Below are 25,642 nucleotides of genomic sequence, written 5' to 3'. Positions count from 1 at the left end.
CCATGTCGTTAACAGTTCAGGCTTCGGCTGCCTTGCAAGGGTCTGACGCCATCACGCATTCAACACCCATCTCAGGTGCCCAAAGGTTGTTCTCGACCTTGGATCTTCACGACGTACAGCCGTGATAGCTGTGCGGGACAACATATTCCTTCTGCGCCGCAGCATCCAGCTGATGCTCTTTCGTCATTTTGCTTCCTGTCTCTTGCCTTATCCGCTATTAGAGCCTGTCTGAACTACCTTAACCTTAGCCCGCCCCATTCCGTCTTTTCCAAGACGAGAAACCCCCGACCTTTCTTGCAGTCTCGTCTATCCACAACAGCTTCACCGATCAGCGAAACCCTGAAGATCGACCTCGACTTCTCCGCACTGCTCGCCGCTTCCATTCTGCATTCTCCATCTGTCCACGACGTGCTTACCTATTCCTTTAAAGTTCGTCGGATCACCATGCTGTTGATATCTTGTACTCGAACTGTGGCTGCTGCGTTTGCTTGAGCAACTCGAAGCGGACAAACGTCACATGCATTGAGTCTTAGACTTCTAAGGGCCTTTCTGTTGACGATCGCCGTGTGGGAAAGTCGTGGTTTGCAGCCATCACTTTGCTGGGATATTTGTTTAGATGGTTTGAATAAGTGTAGGTATTGAGCTCCGTGAGGCAATTAAAACTATAAAGACCATTTCGCCGGCCCAGATCCGGCTCCGTGGCATCGACAAGCTCTCCCATCCGTAACCGCCGCGATTCTATCAACTCGATTTCTACAGGGCAACTTGCCCATGCCCTTGACAAGATACACACATCCGCCAGCCAGTGTGACTCCCTAACCACCTTTAACGACTTCGCTCCGCCCCCGGTAGCAGCACCAACCTCAGAAAATAAAGGAATAGCAGGCGATCTAGTCCAACAAGGCTTCAGTGGACTCTATAGTCGTTTGAGGGAGGCTGTAGGTGGTGGAGTCACCTCTAAATCACCTCAGGAACAAATATCGGGAGAAAAGTCAGAGCCCTCTTCCAAAAGAACCTCGATTGTTGCCAATCATGGCTCGAAGGCCTCTATCGGCTCGCTTAGTCGAGTCGACACCGGCGCCTCACTATCCCCTTCCTCGTCTCAGGTTCTACCTAATGATGGGGCATCTACAAGTCAAAGTGGTGGTACTATCGAACCTCGACCGCAAGCTCAGTCATCCAAGCCGTCGAGCATCAGCCTGATGTCTAACCAGAAGTCCAACCCTACGAATCGTCAAAGCTTCTCCAAAAAGGCCCCCAGCTCTATCGCCGCTGACCCTACGATCGCTCCTGTTACGGTACACAGAGATCCTAGTCATACCACCATCCGCACTGAGGACAGTGGCGGCGTCGGATCGAGCCGAAAGAGTATCAGCAGCCGAGCCGATTTGCAAGCGCATCTAACGACAGCTGAATCATCGGCCAGTCTGTATGACATGAAAGATGGTAAGCTTCCGCCCAGGTCTAAACGTGAGGACACCGAAAGTATCGACGAAAGTATCAAAAGTCCGACAAGTCCCAGGAGTACACACCATCGTACGCCTTCTCTACAGACTCGAAGTCTTCGCAGCCCTTCAGTCACCTCATCTTTACTGTCACCCGACAGCGTAAGAAGGAAGCCTGCCGTTATCGATCGAATCAGCCGCTCGAGATCCCCTGGAGGCCAAAACTCGAGAGATTCCTCATTGGACAGGGGAACCGCTGAGCCTAGCCGCGTTAGCACATCTGCCCATGATTCTGTTTGCCACGATTCCTTCTCTAATAACCCCAAACCACAAAAGATGGCTTCGGGCGATTTCAGAATACCCGGCACTGTCACGAGTAGTGAAGAAGCCTCTGAACAGGTGAATGCACAGCTCACTCGTATGCGGAAGCAGGTTTTGAGTAAGGAATTCTGGATGAAAGATGATACTGTCAAGGAGTGTTTCCTCTGTCAGACACCATTCAGTGCATTCAGGAGAAAACATCATTGCAGAACCTGCGGCTGCATCTTCGATTCAAAATGCACCACTGTAATCTCAGGCGAGAAGTTCGGTGTGCAAGGTTCGCTACGCGTCTGTAAGCGATGTCTCGAAGTCATCACCAGACGTTTTGATGGAAGTGGTTCAGAAGACTCTGGAGATGAACAATCGTTCATGCCAAGATTCTTCGGCGCAAATCATGCGAAAAGCTCTAGCAACGCGAGCCAGTCTAAGCCAAGAGATAACGAATCTGGGGTTGCATCCGAAGGTTCAGAAGACTCGAGACCTGTGTCAAGACCTGTGACGACACCAATGATGGCTATACCTGCAACTCGTCGCCTTGGAGAATCTCGTACTGCAGCCATTCTGGAGATCGATGCGCCACAATTAAGCAGGCCAGGCTCTTCACGGTCTCTCAAATCCCTCAGTGCGAGGCCTCATTCTTCTGCAGGCCATAAACGACACCACTCCAAACATGCTGGCTTCTTAAACCGTTTCAAGCCTGCACCGGAAGAAAGGGCGCCTTTCAGACGTGGCATTGATGATGAGAGCGCTAAGAAGCCAAAGTTTCCTGCCTTCCATGACGATAATATCATCGATCCGGAGCTGGCTGACTACATGTCCGATGAGTCAAGTGAAGATGAACAAATGAGCCTATTTACCACAATGACAGGCGACTTGCAACCCGGAAGCCTTGGTGATGACAAGTCAGAACTTACGCCATACGTAAATGCTAATAGAAAATATCGCCATAGGGCAGGCGAAAAGAGCATCAGCGGTATGAGCTTCGTGAGTAGAGGTGGTCTCGATGAGCTGCCTGGAAGTCTTGGCGGATATCGTCGGCCACCAAGGCGACGGAACACTAGCAATGTTAGTGGCAGTATGCATCACTTGCCATCACCGCGCCCAAAGTCCGCCGTGTTCAAGGGCCCTTCTCAATCCTCAGAACTGCTCTTCTCATTGGATACGCCTCACCAGAGTGCAAACCAGATCACTAGGAGTGACTCGCTGCAACACAAGAAGGCCCCTAAAGTCGAGCTCAACTCATCCAGCTTGAGACACGTTGATAAGTTGCTACACCAGCTACTAGACGATGCAGAAATTTCAAATCCCCCGGCCTGGCAAAAGGCTCTTGTTCCCATCCTGTTGCGAGCAACAGATGACGTTGACCCGGACGTCGCAAAGGGAGAAGATATGGATATCCGACATTATGTCAAGTTGAAGAGAATCCCAGGAGGCAAGCCTGGTGACACAGCATACATCTCTGGTGTAGTTTTCACCAAGAACCTGGCCCTCAAGAGTATGCCTCGCAGGATTACCAATCCACGAGTAATGCTTGTCACATTTCCCATTGAGTACCAACGGCACCAACAGCACTTTATGAGCTTGCAACCTGTCATCGAGCAAGAAAAAGAATTTCTACGGGTTGTGGTCCAGAGAATCACGAATCTCCGCCCTCAAGTACTTCTTGCTGAAAAGAGCATCTCTGGTGTGGCGTTGCAGTATCTTTCCGACGCAAACATTTCAGTGGCCTACAATGTTAAGCACACGGTTATTGAAGCAGTTGCACGATGTGCTGAAACCGACATTATATCGTCTCTTGACATGTTGGCATTGCCCGTCCAGATTGGACGATGCGCTAGCTTTGAGGTTAGGACGTTTGTGAATAATGACTACCCGGGTCGCAAAAAATCATATATTTTCTTGTCCGGTTGTACTCCTGAGCTTGGCTGCACGATTGCGCTGAGGGGTGCCAACAGCACAGTACTCTCGAAGGTGAAGCATATCATGGAGTTTATGGTTTATGTTGTCTACAATCTGAAGCTTGAATCGAGCCTTTTGAGGGATGAGTCGATCGAACTTCCAGAAGGTGGAGATTCCATGACAAACTCTATGCAGCTCCAGGGTGATAGTGCGAGATCTACAAGTGTCAATAGTGTTGACAACTCGAGAGACGGCCCAGCTGTTGTAGTTAATCACCCGCCAGGGGATAGTGAACCGCCCTCTCAAACAACTGCGGACAGCGCTAGTATCACTGAAACCGACGACACAGGCTCATTGAACCAGTCAGGCCAGTTGACCCAAGAACGCACACGTCTCATGTCTCTTCAAGAGCAGTCCGATCCTGTTGCCGAGGATCAAACCAGCCAAGTTCCGGACGATGTCCCTATGCCAACTTACTATAGTGACATGGTGGCCAAGTACGAAACCAAGATTCTCTCTGCTTCGCCCTATGTCAAGTTCACACAACCCTACCTTCTAATGAAGACGCGCGAGCAGGAGAGAAGATTGCTCTACTTGCGCAGATTGCGTAACCACGATTATTATGAAGAAAAAGACTCAGAGAAATCAGAACCTCAAAAGTTCCAACTCATCAAGCCCGAAATGGTCGAAGCGATTGGCCAAAAGGCGCCACGACAGATTATGGAGATCCTTCGAGCTGTTCACGATGCAGAGTACGACAAGGCCTTATACAATTATCAAACGCAAACTCGTCAGTGGGAAACGTATATCCAGGGCAACCTCGATCTCTTCGATCCGTATTCTCATCAGAACATTGTCGTCCTTTACTCCGTTGTTTGTACAGAGACGAAGATCCCATGTACTGAACCCTCTTTGGTTGCCATCAACTTTTATGATGAGCAGCATATTGACACTGGTATGGATCCTGATTGCACCTTGGGTCAATACATTGAAGATCTTGCCTACACCATGAACCAAGTCTGCACTTCCAACGGCTGCGAACGCAGGATGCTGGAACACCATAGGACCTATGTGCACGACCAGTTTCGAATAACAGTTTTTGTCGAGAACATGCCAAACAACTCTGCTCTGGCAGACTATGATGGCATTACAATGTGGACTTACTGCAAGATTTGTAAGAAGGATACTGAAGAGAGACCTATGTCGGAAGCTACCTACAAATACTCATTTGGCAAATACTTGGAACTCCTCTTTTGGGGCCGGGGACTGAAGATGAAAGGCATGCATGAATGTCCCCATGACCACCACCGGGACCACGTTCGGTACTTCAGCCTTCAAGACGCAAGAATTCGCATTCATTGGGATCCCATCGATCTATTGGAGATCGTTGTGCCACGAGCAAGAATCACCTGGAAAGTAACCAATGATTTGAAGCTTAAGAATGAGATCTTTGTCAGAATGGAAGAGAGATGGGCCAAGTTCATGGCCTCGGTCAGATCGAGGCTAATGTGCATCAGAATTGACAGTGTCTTGCCTGATAAGGCAGACCTGTGCAAATCTGAAGTCGATCGTTTGACTGCTAAAGCAAAAGAGGATCTCCCAATCATCGTCAAGAGATTGCAAGATATTTACGTCAACTCGAAGTATTACGAAGTGGTTCCTTTCAACAGTATCGTCCGAGAGATGCTCGAGAAAGCTGGGGAATGGGATCAAGCATTTACCAAATTTGAAGCTGATTTCCTCAGCGACAAAGATATGCGCCAGTTAACCATCATGCAATTGAAGAAGATGTTTACAGACAATGAGTCAAAGGAGTCGCTAGTTTCGAACGAAGGCACGCCATCAACTGTTGATAGCGAAGAACGGCCGTCTCAAACTTTCACGGAAGAAGAAGGGAAGAGCACCCAACCAACGGACTACACCGACAACACCAGTATGGAGGCTAGTGTCGCTTCATCAAAGCCTGTCGATGATAAGGACGTTCCCGATGAAGATGGTAAGGTTGAAATCCCTGCAGAAGGGGCCATTGAAAGAGTCGAACCATTGGATCTAGCGCGCACGCCCTCAACACCATCTCATCCTCCTCCTGAGCTGTCTCAAGGCGACGAGGCATCAGAAGCCCAAGAAGCCCAAGATGATCAAGACGATCAAGAGACCCCCATTGCCGATCCTGAACAAACACCAAAGGCATCGGGCGGGGCTTTTGACTTGGTCCCCCTGGAACCTACTAAGACCACTGAACCCAATGAGCCAACTGAGCCCGCTGAGTCTGGTGCTGAGTTCACCGAGCCCACCGAGCCACTCCCATCTCCTCTCGAAGCGCTCCCTTCGCCGGCTCCATCGCTATCGGATAAAGTTGACCAGATGAGGCGAGAACAGGGCTATCAAGCAGGTCCATCTGCGATCCCTACTCTCACAAACGAGCGCGGGCCTTCTCGTAAGTCTGGGCAAGCGGTTTCGCCTCCAATGGTTAGAGCAACCTCCCATCCCGTTCGTACACTGTCTAGGACGCAGTCAGGAATCGGCAAGGGTCTTGGCATTAAGGAAACTAAGACAAATCCTCCTGACAGCACAGGGTCCGAGTCAACAACCGAGGGGTCAGTCAGAGTGGATAAGAAGCTCTCAGATCGCCTAGGGTTGAGGAATTTGAAGGATAGAGGCAAAACGACCGCGTCAGGAATTCCGCGATTCGTGCATAAGAAGAGAGAGTCGAAGGTTTCAACACTGGCGAGACACTTTGAGCAGCTTAGTCGAGAATTCGAGAAAGAGCGTATCCGAGACCGCAAGAAGCGTGCTGCGAGCATGCGCCAACCTCGAGCTATGCTTCCGAGAACAACTACGAAAGCCATTGTTGAGGTCTATGACGATGTAAACGACGCTTTTGACGAACCAAGCCCTCCATCGGAAAGTATTGCTGAACGCGAAGCCAGTAAACGTGCTGGCAGCATTGCTTCACGAAGGTCGGATTCACACCATAAGCCAGAGTCGGTCATTGAGCCATTGACTCCTGCTGAGCCACCTGCGAGCATGGAGGAACAACAGCACGGAAACCCAAGCCAACAAGTGGGAGGTGAAGAGCCATGTCAAGAGCGCGGAGACAAGGCAGACCATGGAGAAGGAGAAGATATAACGGAGAAGGAAGAAAAGGAAGAGAACGACGACCACACCATTGCAAATACCAGTCAGACATTCTCAGATGACGAAGAACGTACCACTGATCTCGAACACTCGGTGCCAGATGAGTACTTGCACGACATAAAAGAGATTGCTGATTCCGTTGATGCAAGCGACATTCCACTGGAGTTGCCCAAGCATCAAAAGACCAGCTTGATGAAGTATCTCACCAACTTCTGGGCTGAGCGGGGTGCAAGCGGCTGGCACCAGCTCGAATATCCGGTCAATCCCAGCGACCATATCTTTGTTGATTCAGACATCATCGTACGAGAGGATGAGCCAAGCTCAGTCATTGCACTCGCTCTCAACAGCGAAGATTACAAGGGCAAGCTGGCGAACATTCGACGAGAAGCACAGGAGGTTATGCAACGCGAAGTTGAGGGTGGCGGGGATGCCGAGCCCAAGTCACTGCCTTCAGATGGTACCGACTGGATGGTGTCGGAAACGGACATGGAAAAGAGTCTTCTTCGCGTCACAGGGACCCATCTTAAGTACCAATTCCGAGAAGGCTCTGCTACCATGACCTGCAAGATCTTCTATGCAGAGCAGTTTGATGCACTCAGGAGGAAGTGTGGTGTTGCAGAACGTATTGTCGAGTCTCTTTCGCGATGCCTGAAGTGGGATTCGAAGGGAGGCAAGACTAAGTCCGTTTTCTTGAAGACGTTGGATGATCGCCTCGTTCTCAAGGTAAGTTTGTGTAGATTCTCGCTTCGAGTCAAGATCGACTAACAGTCCCCAGTCACTCTCACCTATCGAGACTTCGGCTTTCCTGCGATTTGCGCCTGGATACTTCAACATCATGGCCGAGGCACTGTTTCATGATCTCCCATCTGTCATCGCAAAGATGCTAGGCTTCTTCCAGGTGTTCATCAAGAACCCTGCAACAGGAACTGACATCAAGCTGGATCTCCTTATCACTGAAAACCTCTTCTACGACCGGTCAGCAACAAGAATTTTTGACCTCAAAGGTTCAATGCGAAACCGCAAGATCCAGTCAACAGGGGAGCAAAATGAGGTTCTCCTTGACGAAAACATGGTTGAGTACATTTATGAGTCACCCCTCTTTGCACGAGAGCATTCCAAGAAGCTCCTACGCGCTTCCGTCTGGAACGATACACTTTTCTTGGCAAGACAGAATGTGATGGACTATTCACTCATGATTGCCGTTGACGAAGCTCGCAAGGAACTCGTGGTTGGCATCATTGACTGTATCCGCACCTACACTTGGGACAAGAAGCTCGAGAGTTGGATCAAGGACCGTGGATTTGCAGGTGGTGGCCGCAATCGACCTACCGTAACCAGTCCCAAGGAATACAAGTCCCGTTTCCGAGAGGCAATGGCCAGGTATGTACAAGACAGGATGGATATAGGTGTCCGTATACTAACTTTGTGATCAGGTACATCTTGCAAGCGCCCAACTGCTGGCATCTATTCAACAACCCTCAGTATCCGCATTACTATGGGCGCGCTAGGTTCGAAGAGCCCGAGTTGCTCCGCTGAGCGTATGAATTTTTATGTATGATGCGAATGAGATCAACGAAGAAAAAGACGCATGGTTCGCAACAGCCGGTATAAACGTAAAAGAACTGTATTTTTGTTTTGTGTACAAGCACGCATCAGCGTTGTTATTGGGATCATTTACCAGAGCATTCATTCAAGGGGACACGGAAAGGATGGCCTTGCTTACAACTCAGGAGGCTTTGCATGATGTGGATACAAGACATGCATAAATCAATAGAGTATGGCTACTGTTGTATGCCCCTTAAGAAATGTTGAGCTCAATGGCTGTATCGTGATGGATTGTCTAGACAGCTCGAGTGATGATGTCGGCTTAGGCCCCACTGGGTAGGTTCAGGGCATCATCTTAGGCCTATGGCACCTGTAAGCCACTGAAACCTGCCATATCAGGCCCTAGGAGCTCCGTCCGTCATGTCATCCACTTCCTACTCTCATACCCAAAGTGCACTCAATTTTGACATCAACAACAACAGAGATATAAGATAATGTCGATTGACCTGAACTGGGAGACGCTCACTAGCGGCCCCGATGGCGACGCCCTCGCTGAGCGCATACGGGAATTCGTCCATGAGAAATTCCAGACAGTTCCGTTACCAAAATTCATCCGCTCAGTAAACGTCCACGGTTTCGACTTTGGGACCATCCCTCCACAGCTTGAGCTCAAGGACATTACAGATCCTCTACCTGATTTCTACGAAGAGGATCTGGACGATGATGAAGAGGACAGCGAAGAAGAGCCATCACCCCCTCCGCCCCCAGAGCCAACAAGGATGAGGCCTGGACCTACACCGTGGGGAGGATCAACGAGGAGAGGTGGTGGACTGAGGAGCGAGGTATTAAGGAATGAGATGATGGGCCATGATTTGGGAAGTCCGTTCCTAGGAACTTCAACGCCAGGAATTCTAGGAGGATCGGGATTGGGTTATTTCCAGAGTCATCTTGGAACAGGCACACATACGCCTTTGGCGGCTGTTGCAAGTGCGCATCATACTAACTGGATGAGCGTCCCGGGAACACCAGCACGCGAATGGGGAGCCCCAAGTCACACACGGAACCCATCACAGAGCAGCCTGACTTCTGTTGATAACTTCAAGTCCAGCCTTGACCCGCTGCAGAGTCTGCGTGAGAAGGGAAGCGTCTCTACGCTGGCGCCTACGTCAGTGGAGGCGTCGCGGCCGCCAACGAGAGATACACATCTTGGCGGCTCGGCGATTGAAGACGACGATGAAGAGGAGGGAGAAGAAGAAGCAGGGCGGCGGCCAAGAGAACCTCGTGTTGAGGACGTGCAAGCCGTCTTTAGGATACGCTACAATGGTGACATACGCTTGAACCTTACTGCGGAGATTCTGCTCGACTATCCCATGCCAAGTTTTGTGGGTATTCCTTTAAAACTCAACATTACAGGCTTGACGTTTGATGGCGTGGGAGTATTGGCGCATATTCGCAAGCGAGTACACTTTTGCTTCCTCGGTCCAGATGATGCGCTTGCAGCTGTTGGACCCGATGATACTAAAGAAGATGGGAGTTCGAGCACTTCTACAGCAGATGCCAAGAACGAACATCACAAACCACGATTTGGTGGACTTCTACAAGAGATTCGCGTGGAGAGCGAGATTGGAGAACGGGTTGGCGGAAAGCAGAGCTTAAAGAACGTGGGCAAAGTCGAGAGATTCGTGCTAGAACAGGTCAGAAGGATTTTTGAGTCGGAATTCGTCTATCCCAGCTTTTGGACGTTCTTGGTATAATGGACCATGGATCATGAGGATGATCGCTGTGGGTATATAGAGAAAGCACACCACTTCTAATAACCATGCGGACAGGCATTGGCGCAAGCATCTTCGCTCAAAACAAGGATATATACAAAATCATCAGGTCACAGCACATCATGTCAACGTCCTTCTGAATCCCTGGTACGCCTGCTGAATATCCAGCTCCAGCTCGCGCGCCTGGCCCTCACTCAACTCATCAGTCGCTCTCATCTGGTTGAGCGTGATAAGCCATTGCACGATCTTGCCGCGGTTCTCAAAGTCTTTGTCCGTGACACGGTTCACCGATTGGATGACGTCGGAAAGAAGAGGGTGTAGTTGATCCTTGGAAAGGAGACCGAGCTTAACAGCATCGAGAAAGGTGATGAATTCTTGGGTGGCTTCGAGAATGAGAACACCGCTTGTGTTGTTGGCTGCGGCGGGGGCGGGGGTTTGTGCCGAGGGGGCTCGATCGATGGTCGTTGAGGGCATTCCTACACGAATGCGCTCGGTTGCGCGAGGGGCTTCGAGCTATTCAATTATCAGTTCTGGGTTAATAGGAGCTGTCGGGATATTATAGAGCGTCATACATCCCACTTGGCCTTGAATTCCTCAAGATCTCCAAACTCCCTCGCGATCGTCTCATCAGCCAGCAGCGCCTTATACTGCCTTAACGATCGCTCGCAGATCTCAGTATACTCTGCTTCAGGGACGGCATCTTTTAAAAAGGCTTTTTCGAGTTCATCGAGAGTTATTATAATGCTGAAGAGTTCGGCGAGGGATTCTTGAAGGTCGCGCTCGGCACGGGTGTTGGTGAGCTTGACTTCCTACACTTGGCGGTTAGCTACGGTAATGGAACAGCTCGAAGCAAGATGAAGCATACCTCGTCGAGATTTATACTTGCTGAAAGACTTGTATTGGGTACATAGCTATGAGGAGTTGGCGCGTAGCCTTGTCTTGGGATCATTGTGAAAGAGGCATTGGCTTGATCAATGCCTATAATGGAATACCAGTAATACGGCGGAATAAGAGAAAGCTCCAAGTGGGATGCCTACTAGACATGGCTGCATGTTACGTAGGGGAGAGGCAGAATCCCCACACCGCCTGACGTTTACGTCCACTATCTCTTATCGATAAGCGTGCAGCAAAATTTTTGGTTTTTGGTTTGGTTGCGAGAGCCTCTGCGAGACCCATCTAAAACTTGCAAACAAAAACTACCCAATCCCTAAAAGTTGAATTCTTCACCAGCCGAGGCGCTTCACAGTTTTCCAAAATGGCGCCAGGCAAGAAGAATCTCAAGGCGACCAAGAAGTTTGAGAAGAGACATCTCACAGGTGTTCTCGACAAGCGGAAAGCAGGCGCCAAAATCAAGCAGCGTCATCAGATGCAGGATAAGAAGAAGGCTAGAAAGTCAAAAGATGCAGAGTTTCACAAGGGCTCCAAGGATGGAGAGGACGGAGAGGTCAAGAAGCCCAGCGCCAAGGGCAAGAAGGTCAACGATATGAGTGTCGATGAGTTCTTCTCGGGCGGTTTCGACGATATTATCGACAGCAAGGATAAGAAGGCTGGCAAGCTTGGAAAGCGAAAGAGGAACGGTGCCGCCGCCGAGGATAACGAAACCAGCGACTCTGACGACTCAATTGGTGCGCAGCCCATCGCGGCCGACAGCGACGACAATGATGGCGACGACGCCGAGGACGATGTTGGCATGAGCAAGGAGACCATGGAGAAGCTCGCCGAGAATGATCCCGAATTCTACAAGTTCCTCAAGGAGAACGACCCCGAGGCTCTCGACTTTGATGACAACGCCGACCTCGCAGAGGTAGATGCGCTTAGTGGCGACGACGAGTCAGAACAAGAAGAGGAGCAGCCCAAGAAGAAGCGGAAGAAGGAGAAGGAGGCCAAGGCTGAGGCCGTCGCGCAAGGGAACGAGTTGACCCGTGAGCTTGTTGCTTCGTGGAGGAAGGCTATGGCTGAGAAGAACTCTTTACGGGCGGCCCGACAGGTTGTTCTGGCTTTCCGATGCGCTGCGCACTTGAACGAGGATGATGAAGGGGAGTCTCAGCAGCGATATGCTATCAACAGTCCCGAGGTCTTCAACGACATTCTTCTCCTCGCCCTCAAGGAGATTCCCACGGTTATGAACCACCATCTCCCCGTCAAGGAGTCAGCCTCTGGCAAAGTCCACGTTCAGACCGAGTCAAGAAAGTTCCACACATTGTCTCTGCTGCTCAAGACATACACCTCGTCTATTATGCACCTGTTGAGCACTCTCTCCGACGACAAGACCCTCAAGCTCACACTCTCCTCCATCACCCCTATTCTCCCTTACCTCCTCTCCTTCAAGAAGCTCGTCAAGGCCCTTGCCAAATCCGTCGTCAACTTCTGGGCTCAGCCTGCCAGTTCTGAGACGACAAAGCTCACAGCATTCCTCGTCCTGCGACGTCTCGTCGTTATCGGTGACAAGGGTATTCGCGAGACGGTTCTCAAGGCTGTTTACCAAGGCCTCATCCAGGGCTGCCGTGTCACAAATGCCAACACCCTTCAGGGCATTAACCTCATGAAGAACTCTGCTGCTGAGCTTTGGGGTATTGATCAGTCGGTTGGCTACACAACTGCTTTCTCTTTCATCCGACAACTCGCTATCCACCTACGAAACAGTATCGTACACAACAAGAATGATGCGTTCCGAATCGTCTACAACTGGCAATACACACACTCGCTCGACTTCTGGTCCTGCGTTCTCGCTGAGTACTGCAGTCCCCTGAAGGAGGCCGAGGCTGGAAAGGAGAGTCAGCTCAAGCTCCTTATCTATCCCCTTGTTCAAGTTACGCTCGGAGCCATGCGTCTCATCCCCACCGCCATCTACTTCCCCTTCCGCTTCCACCTAATCCGCTCCCTGCTCCGACTCTCCCGCGCCACCGGAACTTACATCCCTCTCGCCTCTCCCCTTCTCGAGGTCCTTATTTCAGCTGAGATGAAGAAGGCCCCCAAAGCCGCATCCCTCAAGCCCTTCGACTTTGCCACATCTTATAAGGCTCCCAAGTCATACCTCCGAACCCGTGTCTTCCAAGACGGTGTCGGCGAGCAACTCGTTGAGCTTCTTGGCGAGTACTTCTTCCTGTGGGCCACAAGCATCGCCTTCCCCGAGCTCGCTCTCCCCGTCATCATCCAACTGAAGCGCTGGCTCAAGCAAGCCCGTAACAAGAACACGGGCAACAAGAACGTCAAGCTCGCTACCCAAGTCATTCTCCTGGTGCAGAAGCTTGAGGCCAACGGCAAGTTCATTGAGGAGAAGCGCGCAAAGGTTGACTTCGCCCCCAGGGACCGCACTCAGGTTGAGGCTTTCTTGCGTGACTTTGACCTCGCCAAGACACCTCTTGGTGCTTATGTCGTGGGACAGCGAAAGGCTCGTGCTGAGCGTGCCAAGTTGCTCGAAGAGGCCAGGAGAGAGGACGACCGTAAGAGACGACAGGATGAGAAGGCTGATCTGGAAGATCAAGTGGAGGATGACAGTGAAGGCGACGAGGACGAGGATGAAGACGAGGAGATGGACGGTGAGAACGGCGCTGCTGATAGCGACGACGAAGAGGATGATGAAGAGTAGATATAAGTACTTGTTTTTTTCTGGGATGGTGTGCAAAAAACGGATGTAATTTCTTGTTAAAGACCTGAATCGAGGATACCTTTTCTGTTCAACTTCACTGTGGCTGCGAAAAGATAGATCAAACAAGTGCGCAATGGGATATAAGTGATTCAACTCAAAGATGCTTTCATAGTCATTCTCGCCAAAGACTAGCGAGTCATACATGTTTGTACAAAAAACCACAATACACTGATCGAAAGGCCCTAATAATTCCAAACTCCCCGAGTAATGCCATCTAACCCGCGATGGTCGATACCTCTGATCACAAAGTCCTTTGCTTGGCCAAAAACGCCTTTTTCCATGATTGATCTCAAATTCTGCAACCCCCAAAACGCTTCACATCATGCCAACAATTGTTTATAACTCAGGAACACCCTCCCAGGTAAGTTCACTGTTACTAGTTACATCACGGACAGTCATGCCTGTGATGTTTAGAACAGTCATCTCAATCTCCTCCTCTGACATAGCCTGGCCGGCGGCCTTCTGACCCTCAAGAACATCATAGAGGCTGTAGATCTGATCGTTCTTTGCCTCAAGTCGCTTGAGAGTTGTACGAATGGTCTCAGCAAGGTTGAGACGCTCACGGCGACCCAAGGCTTTATCGCGGCCATTGTACTGCGCCTGAATGCGGGTGAGCTCAAGCTGGAGGTGATGAGATTCATCCTCCAAGCCCTTGATAACTACAGCAAGAGCATGGCCAGGGTGCTGAGTAGGCCGCATGGTAGGGTCGTCTACTGACAAGTCACGATCGGTGACAGGGACTGGTCGTGGCACAGTAACACGCTTCTTGCCGGCGGCGATATCGGCGGAAGTGAAGATGTTACGGTGAGATGTGATTCGGCTGCAGACAGTGCAGTTACGGCATTCATGCTCGCACAGGTCATCAAGCACCCTCTTGGCATCACTGGAGAGGACAGGGCACGTATCCTTGTCAACGCTCTTGACGCTAGCAGAGGTGATGTCGGTTGTAATCTGCTTGCGTAACGATCGGGAGTGGGATCGAGTGTGCTGCGACCTCTGACTCTGCACCGTAGTATTCTGAGTATTCGATTCCTTCTGCCCAGTACTCTTGGCCTCCTTACGCGCCTTAGGCACGACGCTCAGCTGGGTCGAATTGTCCTGTGTGGCATTCTCAACTGATTGAAGACCAGTAGTCTCATCGTTATCCTCCAGCGTGTCCATATCATATGTTGCAATGCCCTTCATAGAGCTACGTCTCTTGGAATCGGAAGTGGTTCGTCGTTTGCTGCCCTGGTTTGCGACATTGGAGCTGCTCTTCTTAGAAGACTTACCAGGGATCGAGAAAGCAACCTTTTGTTGATTGCCAGACTTGGAAGTCTTGCTCTTGCTCTGAGAATGCCTGGTCTCGCTTTGGGACGTGATGTCACGCTTAGTATGTGTACGCGTCTCCTCTTCGGTGAGATCAGGAATTGTTGGCAATCTGCCGCTATCCTCGATTGGCTCGGTAATCTCCTTGGTCTCAGTAGCTTGGGCGTTCTCGGCAGTATCAACGTCGCCAGTGTTGCTGTTGATGGTGATATCAGGAATGAAGAAGGCCGATGTCATGTTCTCCTCTGTCTCATCATCGAGACGGGCAGAAAAGTCCTCCTTGGGCACTGGGCGGAAAGACTCCAACTGCTGCTTGAGGAAGTCAACCTCATCCTTGAGTTTCACGTTCTCGTCGTGAAGATCATGAATGCTTCGCTCAAAGCCCGAATTCTCACGTCGAAGAACCTTGTTCTCCTCAAAGTACTTTTCGTTGTGTCGCACCAGGCTTGCGTTATCCTCGCCAAGCGTAGACTTCTCCTGAGACACATTCTGGAGTTCTTGTTGAAGCGCTTCAACCTCTTCCCTCGCTGCGTCAAGCTCATGTTGAAGTCCGTCAAGGTTTTCGCGGAGCTCCTCGTTCTCATCCGTGAGAGTCTTGTTTGTGGTTCGTAGTGAACGGTTCTCGCCAATCAAGGACTGGTTTTCACGTCTGACTGTGTTGTTGTCGGATCGCAGGGACTCAATTTCCTCTTTCATAGTCTCATGCTCCTTTCGTAGAGTATCATTGGCAGCAGAGAGGGACTTGTTCTCAAGGTTCAACGAATCACGGCCGTGTTTCAGAGACATGAGATCTCGTCGGAGGGTGTCGTTCTCGTTACGAATTTGCTCCGTCGACTCGAGCTGCTTGTGTGTTGTTTCCAATTCCTTCTGTTTCGTGCTCAGCTTGCGAGTGAGCTTGTTGATATCCTCACAAGCCTCCTGTAGCTTCCTCACTGCGCGGTCCCTTTCTTGAGCCAAAGAGTCGTTTTCAATCTCATTCAAGCTGATCTTGCGCGAGGCTTGCTCCAAGCGAGATTGGAGAGTGGAAACCTCAACTTCCAGACCTAGAATGAGTCAGTAGCGCGCTTAGAATACCATGATCAGGGACTTACGGTTCTTTTGAGCCATCAGTTTCTCGTTGGCCCCAGCAGAATCATAGTCATCGTCATACGACTTTCGTGACTTGAGTTGAGCCTCCAATTGCTCAACCTGTTGCTGCAGGTTCTCGGCATACTCGTGAACCTTATCATAGTGCTCTTGGAGAGAGATGATTTCTTCGCGGATCATATCCATCGAAACAAAAATCTTCTCTTCATCTTCTGGCACCTCAACTTCATCAACTTCGGCATGGGCCAAAAGTGATGGCTTCTCATAACGGTCATGAACTCTGCCATTCTTGACGAAAATGGGAACACCATTCCGCATTGAGCCACTGAATCGAAGAGTGCCATCGACAAAGTCACCAAGATGTGAGATGTCAGGCATGAAGAAAGAGCGAGCGTTGCTTTCGTTGTGTGCAGGGCTGGCAATGGAGGCGGGTGAAGGAGGAACAGCGGTCAAGCTGGACTTGGCTGAAGACATTTGTGGTGAAGACTTGTTTTGCTGATTTTGATCTCGGAGCTCGGGGCTCTTTGCACTGCTGCGTAGGCGGTCAAATGCCTCGGAGATGGTCTCTCGCCGTTGTTGTTTTTGTGCGGCCATTGATTCGGATGAGGTTCGGTTGTGGACCTTGGACAATGGGCTAGGGTTGTGTGCGTTCTTGTTCCAAGAGTGGTAAGAAAGGGCTCGGTTAGGAGACTTGGAGAGGATCGAAGACAGGTCGGACTCGTTATCGACGCGAGGCTGCATCTCAGCACGCGTTCTAGCGGAACCTTGCCAGGTGTCTTGTGTGATATCGTCGATGGCGAACTTGATTCCAGAGGCAGGAGGCTTGTTCTCCTTGGACTCAGCACTCATAGGCCGAGTGTCAGTGTTATCGTCATAGACAGGCACCTCGCGGGTCTTGGGCATGCCAAAGAACTCAGGCCACTTGCGATGGGCAGCCTCCCAATTGACGGGGAGGTTGCGAGGCGCAGTGACGCGAGCAATATCCTCGTTAAGTCTTCTTGTGGACTCGCCGTCTGGGTCGGAGAAGACTGAAGATAGCGTAGGGCTGACGGTGCCGTGTGAACCAGTTGATGAGGGTGGTGAGTTGAAAGGATTGTCGCGGTTTGCTTTCATTTCTCTAAGAATGCGGGATCGATATCTGCTTGCGGCGTCGACCTCCATAGCTCCTTCTCACACGCTGTGGGCGTGTATTTGTATTTGGTGAAGAGCTTGGAAATTAGATGATGTTAGGCGAGGATGCTATAGCACCCGTGGCGCGTATAGCTATGGGAAAACGGCGTGTTCGTTTGGTCAGGGGTTTGGGAAGAAGTCAATGCTATGTCGACTTGTATGTGGGATACATCTGTTAGGCAGAACGCGACGTGAAGAAGAGAAGATGCCCAATATGAAGATGTAGGAATAGAAAAGTGACAATGTTTTGGTGGAGAGAAAGAGAGGCCTGCTGAGGTAGAAGTACCTATGAAGCTGTGTTTAGAGTCAGGAAACAAGAGGCCGGGGTCTTGACTGTTTTTGGGCGAAAGTAAACAAAGCGCCCCGAGACCCACTCCCGCAACTGATACCAGCCACTCGAGGTTGGGATTCACGCTGTTAGAGCCGCTAAGGCAATCAGCGCGTTATGTGATTGGATGAACCCAACTGTCGAACGAAAGCCCTGTCTTCCATCGCGGGGCCGTTTTGGGTTAACGATGCTGCAGGTGCACAGCGCGTCAAGTTTTAGGTTACAGGACGTTTTGTTGCATGAGGTTAACCTAGAGTTTGATATGAGTAAAAATTTGAAGATTGCCTACAACCAGCTTGAAATTATCGATATTTGACAATTCAGTAATTCTACTCAACCTTGTCATCGGGTTCTTGCTTCTTCGTATGGTAGTATTTTCTGTGGCAGTGTAATTGCGCATCGAACTCTTATCTTGCATCATGAGAAGTGATACACACTTATTCAACAAGAAGTTGACTGATCATGATCAAAGCCGAGCAAACTCAGAGTCAAGATATGAGTGATATCCTGTCAATTAGCCTCAATCCTTCCTTTCTCACCGTCTCTTCAGCCTCTAGTCATTTAAAATCGTTCTAGAATCTTGTGACCTGCTCGATTCGTTTCGTGGTGGGGCAGATCGTCCGTTGTGTTGCACCGTCAGTGTCAGTCTCTGTCTGATAGAGATAACTTTGATCTTGACTTGACATCGTCTCGAGTTCCTGCGTCTTTTTTCTTCTTTCTTTTCTCGTACACATATTTCACTCGGTTCTTCCTTCTCCTTGGGAGACTGCATTGGCCTTTCTGCACATAGCTTATCTCATTCCTTGATATACTCCGAAATCGCATAGCCACAATTCATGAGATGGGCAACTCTATTCTATGAGCATTACGAGGCTTGATCGGAGGACTTTTTTTTCTTCATCTATCGCAGACACAACTCAAAATCTTGGTTTTAGGTACTAGAACCGCCTATTGTAGCTGCTATGGCCTGGCTTAGAATCATCGCTGGTATCGCTAGCTTGCTCACTATCGTCCAGCCCATATCAGCTGCACCCAGCCGTGAGGGCGCTCACAAAGAGTACTGCCCCGTTCTCTATAACGAACCACCAACCAACTGCCGTCCTCTTCCTGAAACATTTTTGACTTTCTCTTCGAAGCCCTCTGATACTACACCAGCAAACACTCAGATTCTTGAGGATGCGCTCAGTGCTCTTTCAGCTCTTCAAGACCACTTCTTTGAACCGGATTACGCAACATGGCCATCTGCTATAGACTGGACTGCTGCTGTTGCAGGAACAGTCGTGGCTGGAATGCTCACCACTCTGTCCAAGGCTATCGATTCGATCGACCTTGCTGGTATTGATGATTGGAGGGTGAAAGAGAACATCATCGCGACTTTCTATGCGCAGCTTGTGGGTTCGTACTTTGGACAAGATGTGCTGTCAATCAGAGGCCAGGTAAGTCGACTCCTATGAGGAACCAAGCTTTTTATCTTATTGACATTTGATGCAGGCTTACGACGACATATTATGGGTCGCTCTTGGCTGGATCGAGGCCATCAAATTCGTGAGAACTCACGCTGATCTTCACTACCCCAAGATAAAATCCGGGGGAGTTTCTGAGAGAAGTAATTTAAGGGAAGTCATCGAATCTATGCCATGGCAGGGCTACAACTGGTTCTCATCTTTTGCGCACCGCTCTCGCATCTTCTGGAACCTGGCAACTCACGGGTGGGAGACAAAGTTCTGCAATGGAGGCATGGTCTGGAATCCTCGCTTGAACCCATACAAAAACGCCATCACGAATGAGCTATGGGTGGCCGCCTCGATCTCCATGTATGAGCACTTTCCTGGCGACAACTTCACTGCACCATGGCTAAACAGTGCTGCATTCCCGGGTAACGACCCTGCACATCTGGAGGCCGCCATGCGAGGGTACAAGTGGCTCATCGATGTCAACATGACCAACTCCCTGGGCCTATTTGTGGATGGATATCACATCGATAGCACCAAGCCCGGTAACACGAATTGCGATCTTCGAGACGAGATGGTGTACACGTATAACCAAGGTGTCTTGCTGACAGGCCAACGAGGTCTGTGGTCTGTCAGTGGAAGCGCATCGTATCTGGAAGATGGGCATCGTCTGATCCAGTCCGTCATCAGAGCTACAGGATGGAATCTGAAGGAGAACAAGCCTGTCGATGATCTGAAACACTTGGGTCCCGGTCAGTTACCTCTATGGTATGGACTTGGCCGAGGAGGTATCCTGGAAGAACAGTGCGATGCTAGTAGCACCTGCTCCCAGGACGGCCAGACTTTCAAGGGCATCTTCTTCCATCACTTCACAGCATTCTGTAGTCCTCTTGAACTTCTAGTCGCCAAGCAGGGCAGAACAATCGATCCCCGGGGATACCGACGTGTGAAAGGCATTCACGCAGATGCATGCCAGTCATACTTGGGCTGGGTCAAACATAACGCCCATGCAGCTATGAAGACTCGCAATGACGATGGCCTTTTTGGCATGTGGTGGGGAGCTGGCATCTATGGTGCTCTCCCAACACTGGATACCGACGGTATCGACCACGCCGCAGAGAACGCAACCGACTACCGCAACCAAGGAACGCCTGATGACGAGACTTGGGGTGGACTTCACCGATGGACTCCAGGTACAGGACACTGGTCACCTTCAGGGCCGAAGTCTGACCAGCATATTATGGACAGTGTTGGGGAGGACCTTGTACCTCGCGACGGAAGACATTCACCTCGAGAGGTGAAGATGAAGGGACAGGATCCCAATGAACGGGGCCGGGGGCGGACTGTTGAGACACAGGTTGGAGGAATTGCGCTGCTTAGAGCATATTGGGAGCTTTCTCAATCATTTGAACAATGACGATTTCATGTTTATGACTGATAAAATGCGTTTATAGAGTAGACTGCATAGACTGCGATAGAACGATGACGATCTGAACGTATTTGCGTTCGTAACCTTTCAGAGTACCTCTGGATGATGAGTGATCAATGCCCTTCTCCGATCTGAAATCTCGTGCATCGAGATCATCCTATGTCATGATACACGAGCAAAGTGATAGAACATGAAGCTAACATGGTCGCATTCCGATTGAGGAAAACGGCAAATCGGCTTCCCAGAAGCGAGTGCGAATACTATGCAGCAGATAGGCGACACCAGATTGGTTGTGACAACCATCACGAAGATGACGCTAAGCCTTGTTTGGATATTCATTCGATCTGCTAGTACGTCAGCGGTGGCTGCGCATTCGCATTAGAAGCTGCGCCGTGGAATTTCGAATGAATCTACAATTCGGGAATGGCTTCAATTGAGAGGGAGCAATATCTTAAAGTTATAAGAAGCCATGGTTCGTCGTAGGAGAAAGAATCTTCTCATCATCAAACAGACATCTAATACATTCAAGACAACTACCCTACATCACAGACTTTACAATCAAACGAAACACTTAATCACACAATACTCTTTATCCTCAATTACACTCATCATGGGTCTCATCGGTCTTGCAATCTGCGCTATTATGAGCGCCACAGACTCCAAACAGCCTCGCTCAACTGGATGCTGCGGAAGTCGAAAGCAACAAGCCTATCTCGTCCAACAACCTCAACTCATTGGTCCCAACCCCGACTATATGGCCATTAACAGTGGTCGATCTTCATGTCACCAACGCAAGACGGAGCGTCGATATCAGAAAAAGATGCAACGTGCTGAACGTATGCAACTCCGAGCCGAACAGCGAGCAGAGAGGGATTATCAACGAGCCGAGAGACGCCAAGCGGGTGTTGCCATGGTCAAGTCAGGAGCAAAGAAGGTTGGCATGATTGGTCGCAGCTCAAGTCAGAATGTTCATGAGACAAGGGAGTTTCATGAGGAGCCAAACAATGGTGTCTATGAGCTGGATGCCATGAACCAACAACATGTCGAAAAGGACGCACCGCCTGCATACGACGATGTGGTGAGGAAGTAACAGTATGGGAGGGAATGCTTTAGGAGTTGGGGTTGGAATATGAACATCATGATTAGAACGATATCCGATACATATAAAATACGATAAATAAACGACTTTTCGCATTATAAGGCCATCGCATTGTCCAAAGCGCCCTTTCACTAACACGCAGGGCACGCCCTGAAATAGGGACAAATACAAGAGCTGTGGTTGGTGGTGGAACAGGTACAACCTCCGATGTCGAACCCCATGGGCTGTTTTCTAGCCCCTCCATTGGGGATACACATTCCCTGAATTGTACGCGGTATTTCAGGGTCTTTACAAGTGGCTCTTCTATCTGACGTCTCTAACTTCAATAAATCAGGCCATTGTCCATTTTACCTGCTCAATTCTGAGCAATTTCACTGTAGAGCATGGCACGACAATCGGCGTTAGATCGGCCTCCAACGGACTCGGTGAGTCCGCCCAAGCAACATCCGCACCCGCCATATACTTCTTATCTCGCTGTGAGCACCCCACAATTCTACGTCACCCCTGTGCCAATTGACTCACAGCTGGTGTTCAACAAAAATTCAGGTCCGGTCGTTCGGCGGTGACTAGAGAAGAAGGACTAAATACTATTTACCTTTTCCTCACTCCAACCTTTGTTCCTTTTTTTCACATATTCTCTTCACACATTCCCTTATGATGCCTTCAGCTCACGATCCCATCGTTGCGGTGCCTGCGAACGGCGCCGTGAACGGCACTACCAATGGCACAAACGGCGACTCTCATTCTCGGCCGCACACGCCGATGACCGGAATGGCGTTGACAGAGTACAGCGTCAATCCGTCTACACCGTCTGAGGAGAAGCGGGCGCGTATTAAGGAGATTGTGCCTGACGAGTATCTCCTTCCTACAGGATACCCAGATGTGAGTGTAGTATCGCGTCAACGAATCTCAATTGCGAAGCTGACAGTCTCAGTACCTTCGTCTTATCGCCAGCGCCACATCCCGAGTCTACGAGGCCTGCAAGGTCACTCCCCTCACACACGCTATCAACCTCAGCAACCGACTCGAATGCAATGTCCTCCTCAAGCGTGAAGACGAGCAACCCGTATTCAGCTTCAAGCTGCGCGGCGCTTACAACAAGATGGCCCATCTCGACCCAAAGAAGAGCTGGAAGGGTGTTGTGTGCTGTTCTGCCGGTAACCACGCCCAGGGTGTCGCTTTTTCGGCACGTAAGCTCAAGATCCCTGCGACCATTGTCATGCCTGAAGCGACTCCTAGTATCAAGCACTTGAATGTTGCTCGTTTGGGCGGCCATGTTGTGTTGCATGGCGCTGATTTCGATGCGGCCAAGGAGGAGTGCGCGAGAAGAGAGGTGCAAGATGGTCTTATCAACATCCCTCCCTTCGACGATCCCTACGTTATCGCTGGTCAGGGAACCATTGGAAATGAATTGTTTGGCCAGGTTAACATGGCCAAGGTGGAGGCTATCTTCTGCGGTGTCGGCGGTGGTGGTCTCATTGCCGGAATTGGTCTGTATGTCAAGCGCATGGCTCCTCACGTCAAGATCATCGGTGTTGAAGCCCACGACGCCAACGCCATGGCGCAGTCGTTGAAGGCGGGAGAGCGGGTATTGCTCAAGGAGGTGGGCCTGTTCGCAGATGGTGCTGCCGTCAAGATTCCTGGAGAAGAGACATTCCGCATCTGCAAGGAGGTTATCGACGACGTTGTTGAAGTGACGACCGACGAGATCTGCGCCGCTATCAAGGACATGTACGACGACACCCGATCTGGCCTTGAGCCCGCTGGAGCCCTCTCCATCGCCGGTCTCAAGAAATACGTCTCCCAGAACCCCTCAAACGACTCGAAGCGAAACCTCATTGCCGTCACATCAGGCGCCAACATGAACTTTGACCGTCTGAGATTCGTCGCTGAGCGTGCTACCATGGGTGAGGGTAAGGAGGCTTTGCTTGCGGTGCAGATTCCCGAACAACCTGGAGCATTCTCCGAGCTCATCAACAACATCATGCCCCATGCCGTTACCGAGTTTACCTACCGATACTCGACAGACGAAGTCGCCAACATCCTCATTGGTGTGTCCCTGACCGCTCCCGCCCACCAGCGATCAGAGGAACTCCGCTCTCTCATGGACCGCATCCAATCCAACAACATGAACGTAACCGATCTATCACAAGATGAGCTTGCAAAGAGTCACATTCGATACCTCGTCGGCGGTCGATCCGGTGTTCCCAACGAGCGACTATACATGTTCACCTTCCCCGAGAGACCTGGAGCCCTCGAGAAGTTCCTCGTGACACTTCGACCCAAGTTCAACATCAGCCTGTTCCAGTACCGCAACTACGGCGGTGATGTGGGTAAGATTGTTACTGGCATCTTATGTCCTGACGACGAGGTTCCTGAGCTGGAGTCATTTTTGCGCAAGATCGGATACCCCTATGAAGACTGCACCAACTCGCAAGTGTTCAAGACATTCCTGCGTACTTAGAGCGAGTTGACGAGAAGGCATGAATATCTGGGTCGTGTAATATTCGGCGTTAGGTTCATAAAAGGTGATGTCCAGTTCTGTAAAAGACGGCTGTTGTTATTTGGGTCACAGATTTAGCGAATTTGAACGAAACGATGTAGACTGGAATTATGTGCATGGGACATTCAATATAGAAATGGACTGAAGAGTACACCTGAGCTGATTTGTTTGAAGCTTTATTACCGAGGTTGTGAATGTGCTGTAATACATTATACCGTGAATACGCGGGGATGTCTGCCGTTCATATCCACTTGCTTATTGTCGCAACCGTTTCATGGGCATGCTCATGTATATCTAGTCGAGTCCATCGGTCATCCCAGTGGCAATCCATGTACCCTTTGATGGGTACGCAGACCATATGCTCATCACTATCGTTGTGATGATGGTCATCTGTGTTGCTGGAGCATTCAACCCTGGAACCTTGATGTACTGTGCATTCAATCTGCTGCCACGATTCATAGCTCTCGGTGGAACAACCACCATCACCGTGACAGCAATGAGCCTGAATCACATTGCTGTAGCAAACCCTTGTGGGATTCATGCAGGTTGTTAATGGTCAATTCCGATCCGGCATTGACCAACAGCCCTCTAGGCCCCATCATCGTATTCAAACAGCATCCCTCTGCATAAACCCGTGGTTTTGCAAGTAAATATATCAATCCGGGTGGTCCCCTGGAGAGGTACCTGGGTTTGGAGAAGAGTACAGCGGCAGCTGTGGGTTATTGTTGATGATGTTGTGGGAGGGAATCGACGTATAGAGTGTGCGTTAGGTTTAGATGACCTTGCTGCCACCGCGAGAAGCATTTGTTCATCTTCAGTGGCAGGTATATCATATATAAGAAACCCTGGTATAATATCACAGGTGTAATCCTTATTAAGGACGAGGGCGAAGTCAGGGTGAACGGGCCTAAACTGAGGGCCGATGACAATATCACCAACAAGTTTAGTGCGAACCTTGTTCAATCAGCTATTATATTTTGCGCCTCGCGAAAATGAGACTTACCAGAACAGAAGGTGAAGTGAATACATTATCCATGCCACTTGTTCGTATGCCTGATCCGATGAGGCGATCATTAGGTGAGATAGGGACATGTGCCCAAACCGCATGCTTTCGAGCGTGTTCCAGCAGACGCGCGTATGTCGTCGACGCAGTTGGGAAGCGAGACGTATGAGAATGAATAGCCCGCAGAGAAGACCCAACGTAGAAGAAGGTGAGGCCCCTGGTGCTGCGCAAGTCCAGTGTACGCAGACGCATATCACATAATCTCTCGTTATCACACGGGGCGAAGAATGACAACTTACCTGACCGAGGAGGATTCGGTGTATCCCACATAACTGACTTGCCATTCCCTGACAGCTTGATACGAGCTGCCCCAATCTAAATCGATGATTAGTATTTCGAATAATCAACATGAAAGAGGTTGTGCCACATACTCTGAAATCAACACCACTTGTCCTTGCTTGATCTGGCGGTATCAGGGCGTAGGAAGGGAGGCCAA

At 50.2% G+C, this 25,642-nt stretch overlaps 8 protein-coding genes across 9 annotated transcripts; 6 read left to right on the top strand and 2 right to left on the bottom strand.

Moving 5' to 3' along the window:
* Positions 1 to 65: 65 nt before the first annotated feature.
* FOXG_01168 (1-phosphatidylinositol-3-phosphate 5-kinase) lies at positions 66 to 8,655 on the top strand. Its single transcript, XM_018377959.1, has 3 exons — positions 66 to 7,526; positions 7,579 to 8,183; positions 8,237 to 8,655. The coding sequence occupies exons 1-3, from the start codon at positions 1,203 to 1,205 to the stop codon at positions 8,337 to 8,339; spliced, it is 7,032 nt and encodes a 2,343-aa protein (XP_018233761.1). The 5' UTR covers positions 66 to 1,202; the 3' UTR covers positions 8,340 to 8,655.
* A 100-nt stretch (positions 8,656 to 8,755) lies between these two features.
* On the top strand, positions 8,756 to 11,248 carry FOXG_01167 (uncharacterized protein). Its single transcript, XM_018377958.1, has one exon. It carries the CDS (start codon positions 8,843 to 8,845, stop codon positions 10,100 to 10,102), a length of 1,260 nt encoding a protein of 419 aa, XP_018233759.1. The 5' UTR covers positions 8,756 to 8,842; the 3' UTR covers positions 10,103 to 11,248.
* Positions 8,760 to 11,147, bottom strand: FOXG_01166 (uncharacterized protein). Its single transcript, XM_018377957.1, has 3 exons — positions 10,986 to 11,147; positions 10,693 to 10,929; positions 8,760 to 10,633 (listed from the first exon to the last, which is right to left on the bottom strand). The coding sequence occupies exons 1-3, from the start codon at positions 11,067 to 11,069 to the stop codon at positions 10,241 to 10,243; spliced, it is 714 nt and encodes a 237-aa protein (XP_018233760.1). The 5' UTR covers positions 11,070 to 11,147; the 3' UTR covers positions 8,760 to 10,240.
* A 3-nt stretch (positions 11,249 to 11,251) lies between the features above and the next one.
* On the top strand, positions 11,252 to 13,959 carry FOXG_01165 (uncharacterized protein). The gene has a single exon (XM_018377956.1). The coding sequence runs from the start codon at positions 11,376 to 11,378 to the stop codon at positions 13,707 to 13,709; it is 2,334 nt and encodes a 777-aa protein (XP_018233758.1). The 5' UTR covers positions 11,252 to 11,375; the 3' UTR covers positions 13,710 to 13,959.
* FOXG_01164 (uncharacterized protein) lies at positions 11,287 to 17,634 on the bottom strand. The gene is made up of 2 exons (XM_018377955.1): positions 16,169 to 17,634; positions 11,287 to 16,120 (listed from the first exon to the last, which is right to left on the bottom strand). Exons 1-2 carry the CDS (start codon positions 17,322 to 17,324, stop codon positions 14,106 to 14,108), a joined length of 3,171 nt encoding a protein of 1,056 aa, XP_018233757.1. The 5' UTR covers positions 17,325 to 17,634; the 3' UTR covers positions 11,287 to 14,105.
* A 558-nt stretch (positions 17,635 to 18,192) lies between these two features.
* On the top strand, positions 18,193 to 20,663 carry FOXG_01163 (uncharacterized protein). Its single transcript, XM_018377954.1, has 2 exons — positions 18,193 to 19,097; positions 19,153 to 20,663. Exons 1-2 carry the CDS (start codon positions 18,624 to 18,626, stop codon positions 20,527 to 20,529), a joined length of 1,851 nt encoding a protein of 616 aa, XP_018233756.1. The 5' UTR covers positions 18,193 to 18,623; the 3' UTR covers positions 20,530 to 20,663.
* A 283-nt stretch (positions 20,664 to 20,946) lies between these two features.
* On the top strand, positions 20,947 to 21,835 carry FOXG_01162 (uncharacterized protein). Its single transcript, XM_018377953.1, has one exon. The coding sequence runs from the start codon at positions 21,011 to 21,013 to the stop codon at positions 21,629 to 21,631; it is 621 nt and encodes a 206-aa protein (XP_018233755.1). The 5' UTR covers positions 20,947 to 21,010; the 3' UTR covers positions 21,632 to 21,835.
* A 183-nt stretch (positions 21,836 to 22,018) lies between these two features.
* FOXG_01161 (threonine ammonia-lyase, biosynthetic) lies at positions 22,019 to 25,092 on the top strand. Of its 2 annotated transcripts, XM_018377952.1 has the most exons (3): positions 22,019 to 22,116; positions 22,187 to 22,522; positions 22,575 to 25,092. In XM_018377952.1, the coding sequence occupies exons 2-3, from the start codon at positions 22,295 to 22,297 to the stop codon at positions 24,102 to 24,104; spliced, it is 1,758 nt and encodes a 585-aa protein (XP_018233754.1). In that variant the 5' UTR covers positions 22,019 to 22,116; positions 22,187 to 22,294; the 3' UTR covers positions 24,105 to 25,092. The 2 variants fall into 2 exon arrangements, with proteins under 2 accessions (XP_018233754.1, XP_018233753.1); XM_018377951.1 differs by having other exon boundaries at positions 22,075 to 22,522.
* The last annotated feature ends 550 nt before the right edge of the window (positions 25,093 to 25,642 follow it).

The sequence above is a fragment of the Fusarium oxysporum genome, chromosome 1 (genome assembly GCF_000149955.1).
Source record: "Fusarium oxysporum f. sp. lycopersici 4287 chromosome 1, whole genome shotgun sequence".
Lineage (NCBI taxonomy): Eukaryota > Fungi > Ascomycota > Sordariomycetes > Hypocreales > Nectriaceae > Fusarium > Fusarium oxysporum.
This window is presented reverse-complemented; position numbering and strand designations above follow the sequence as displayed.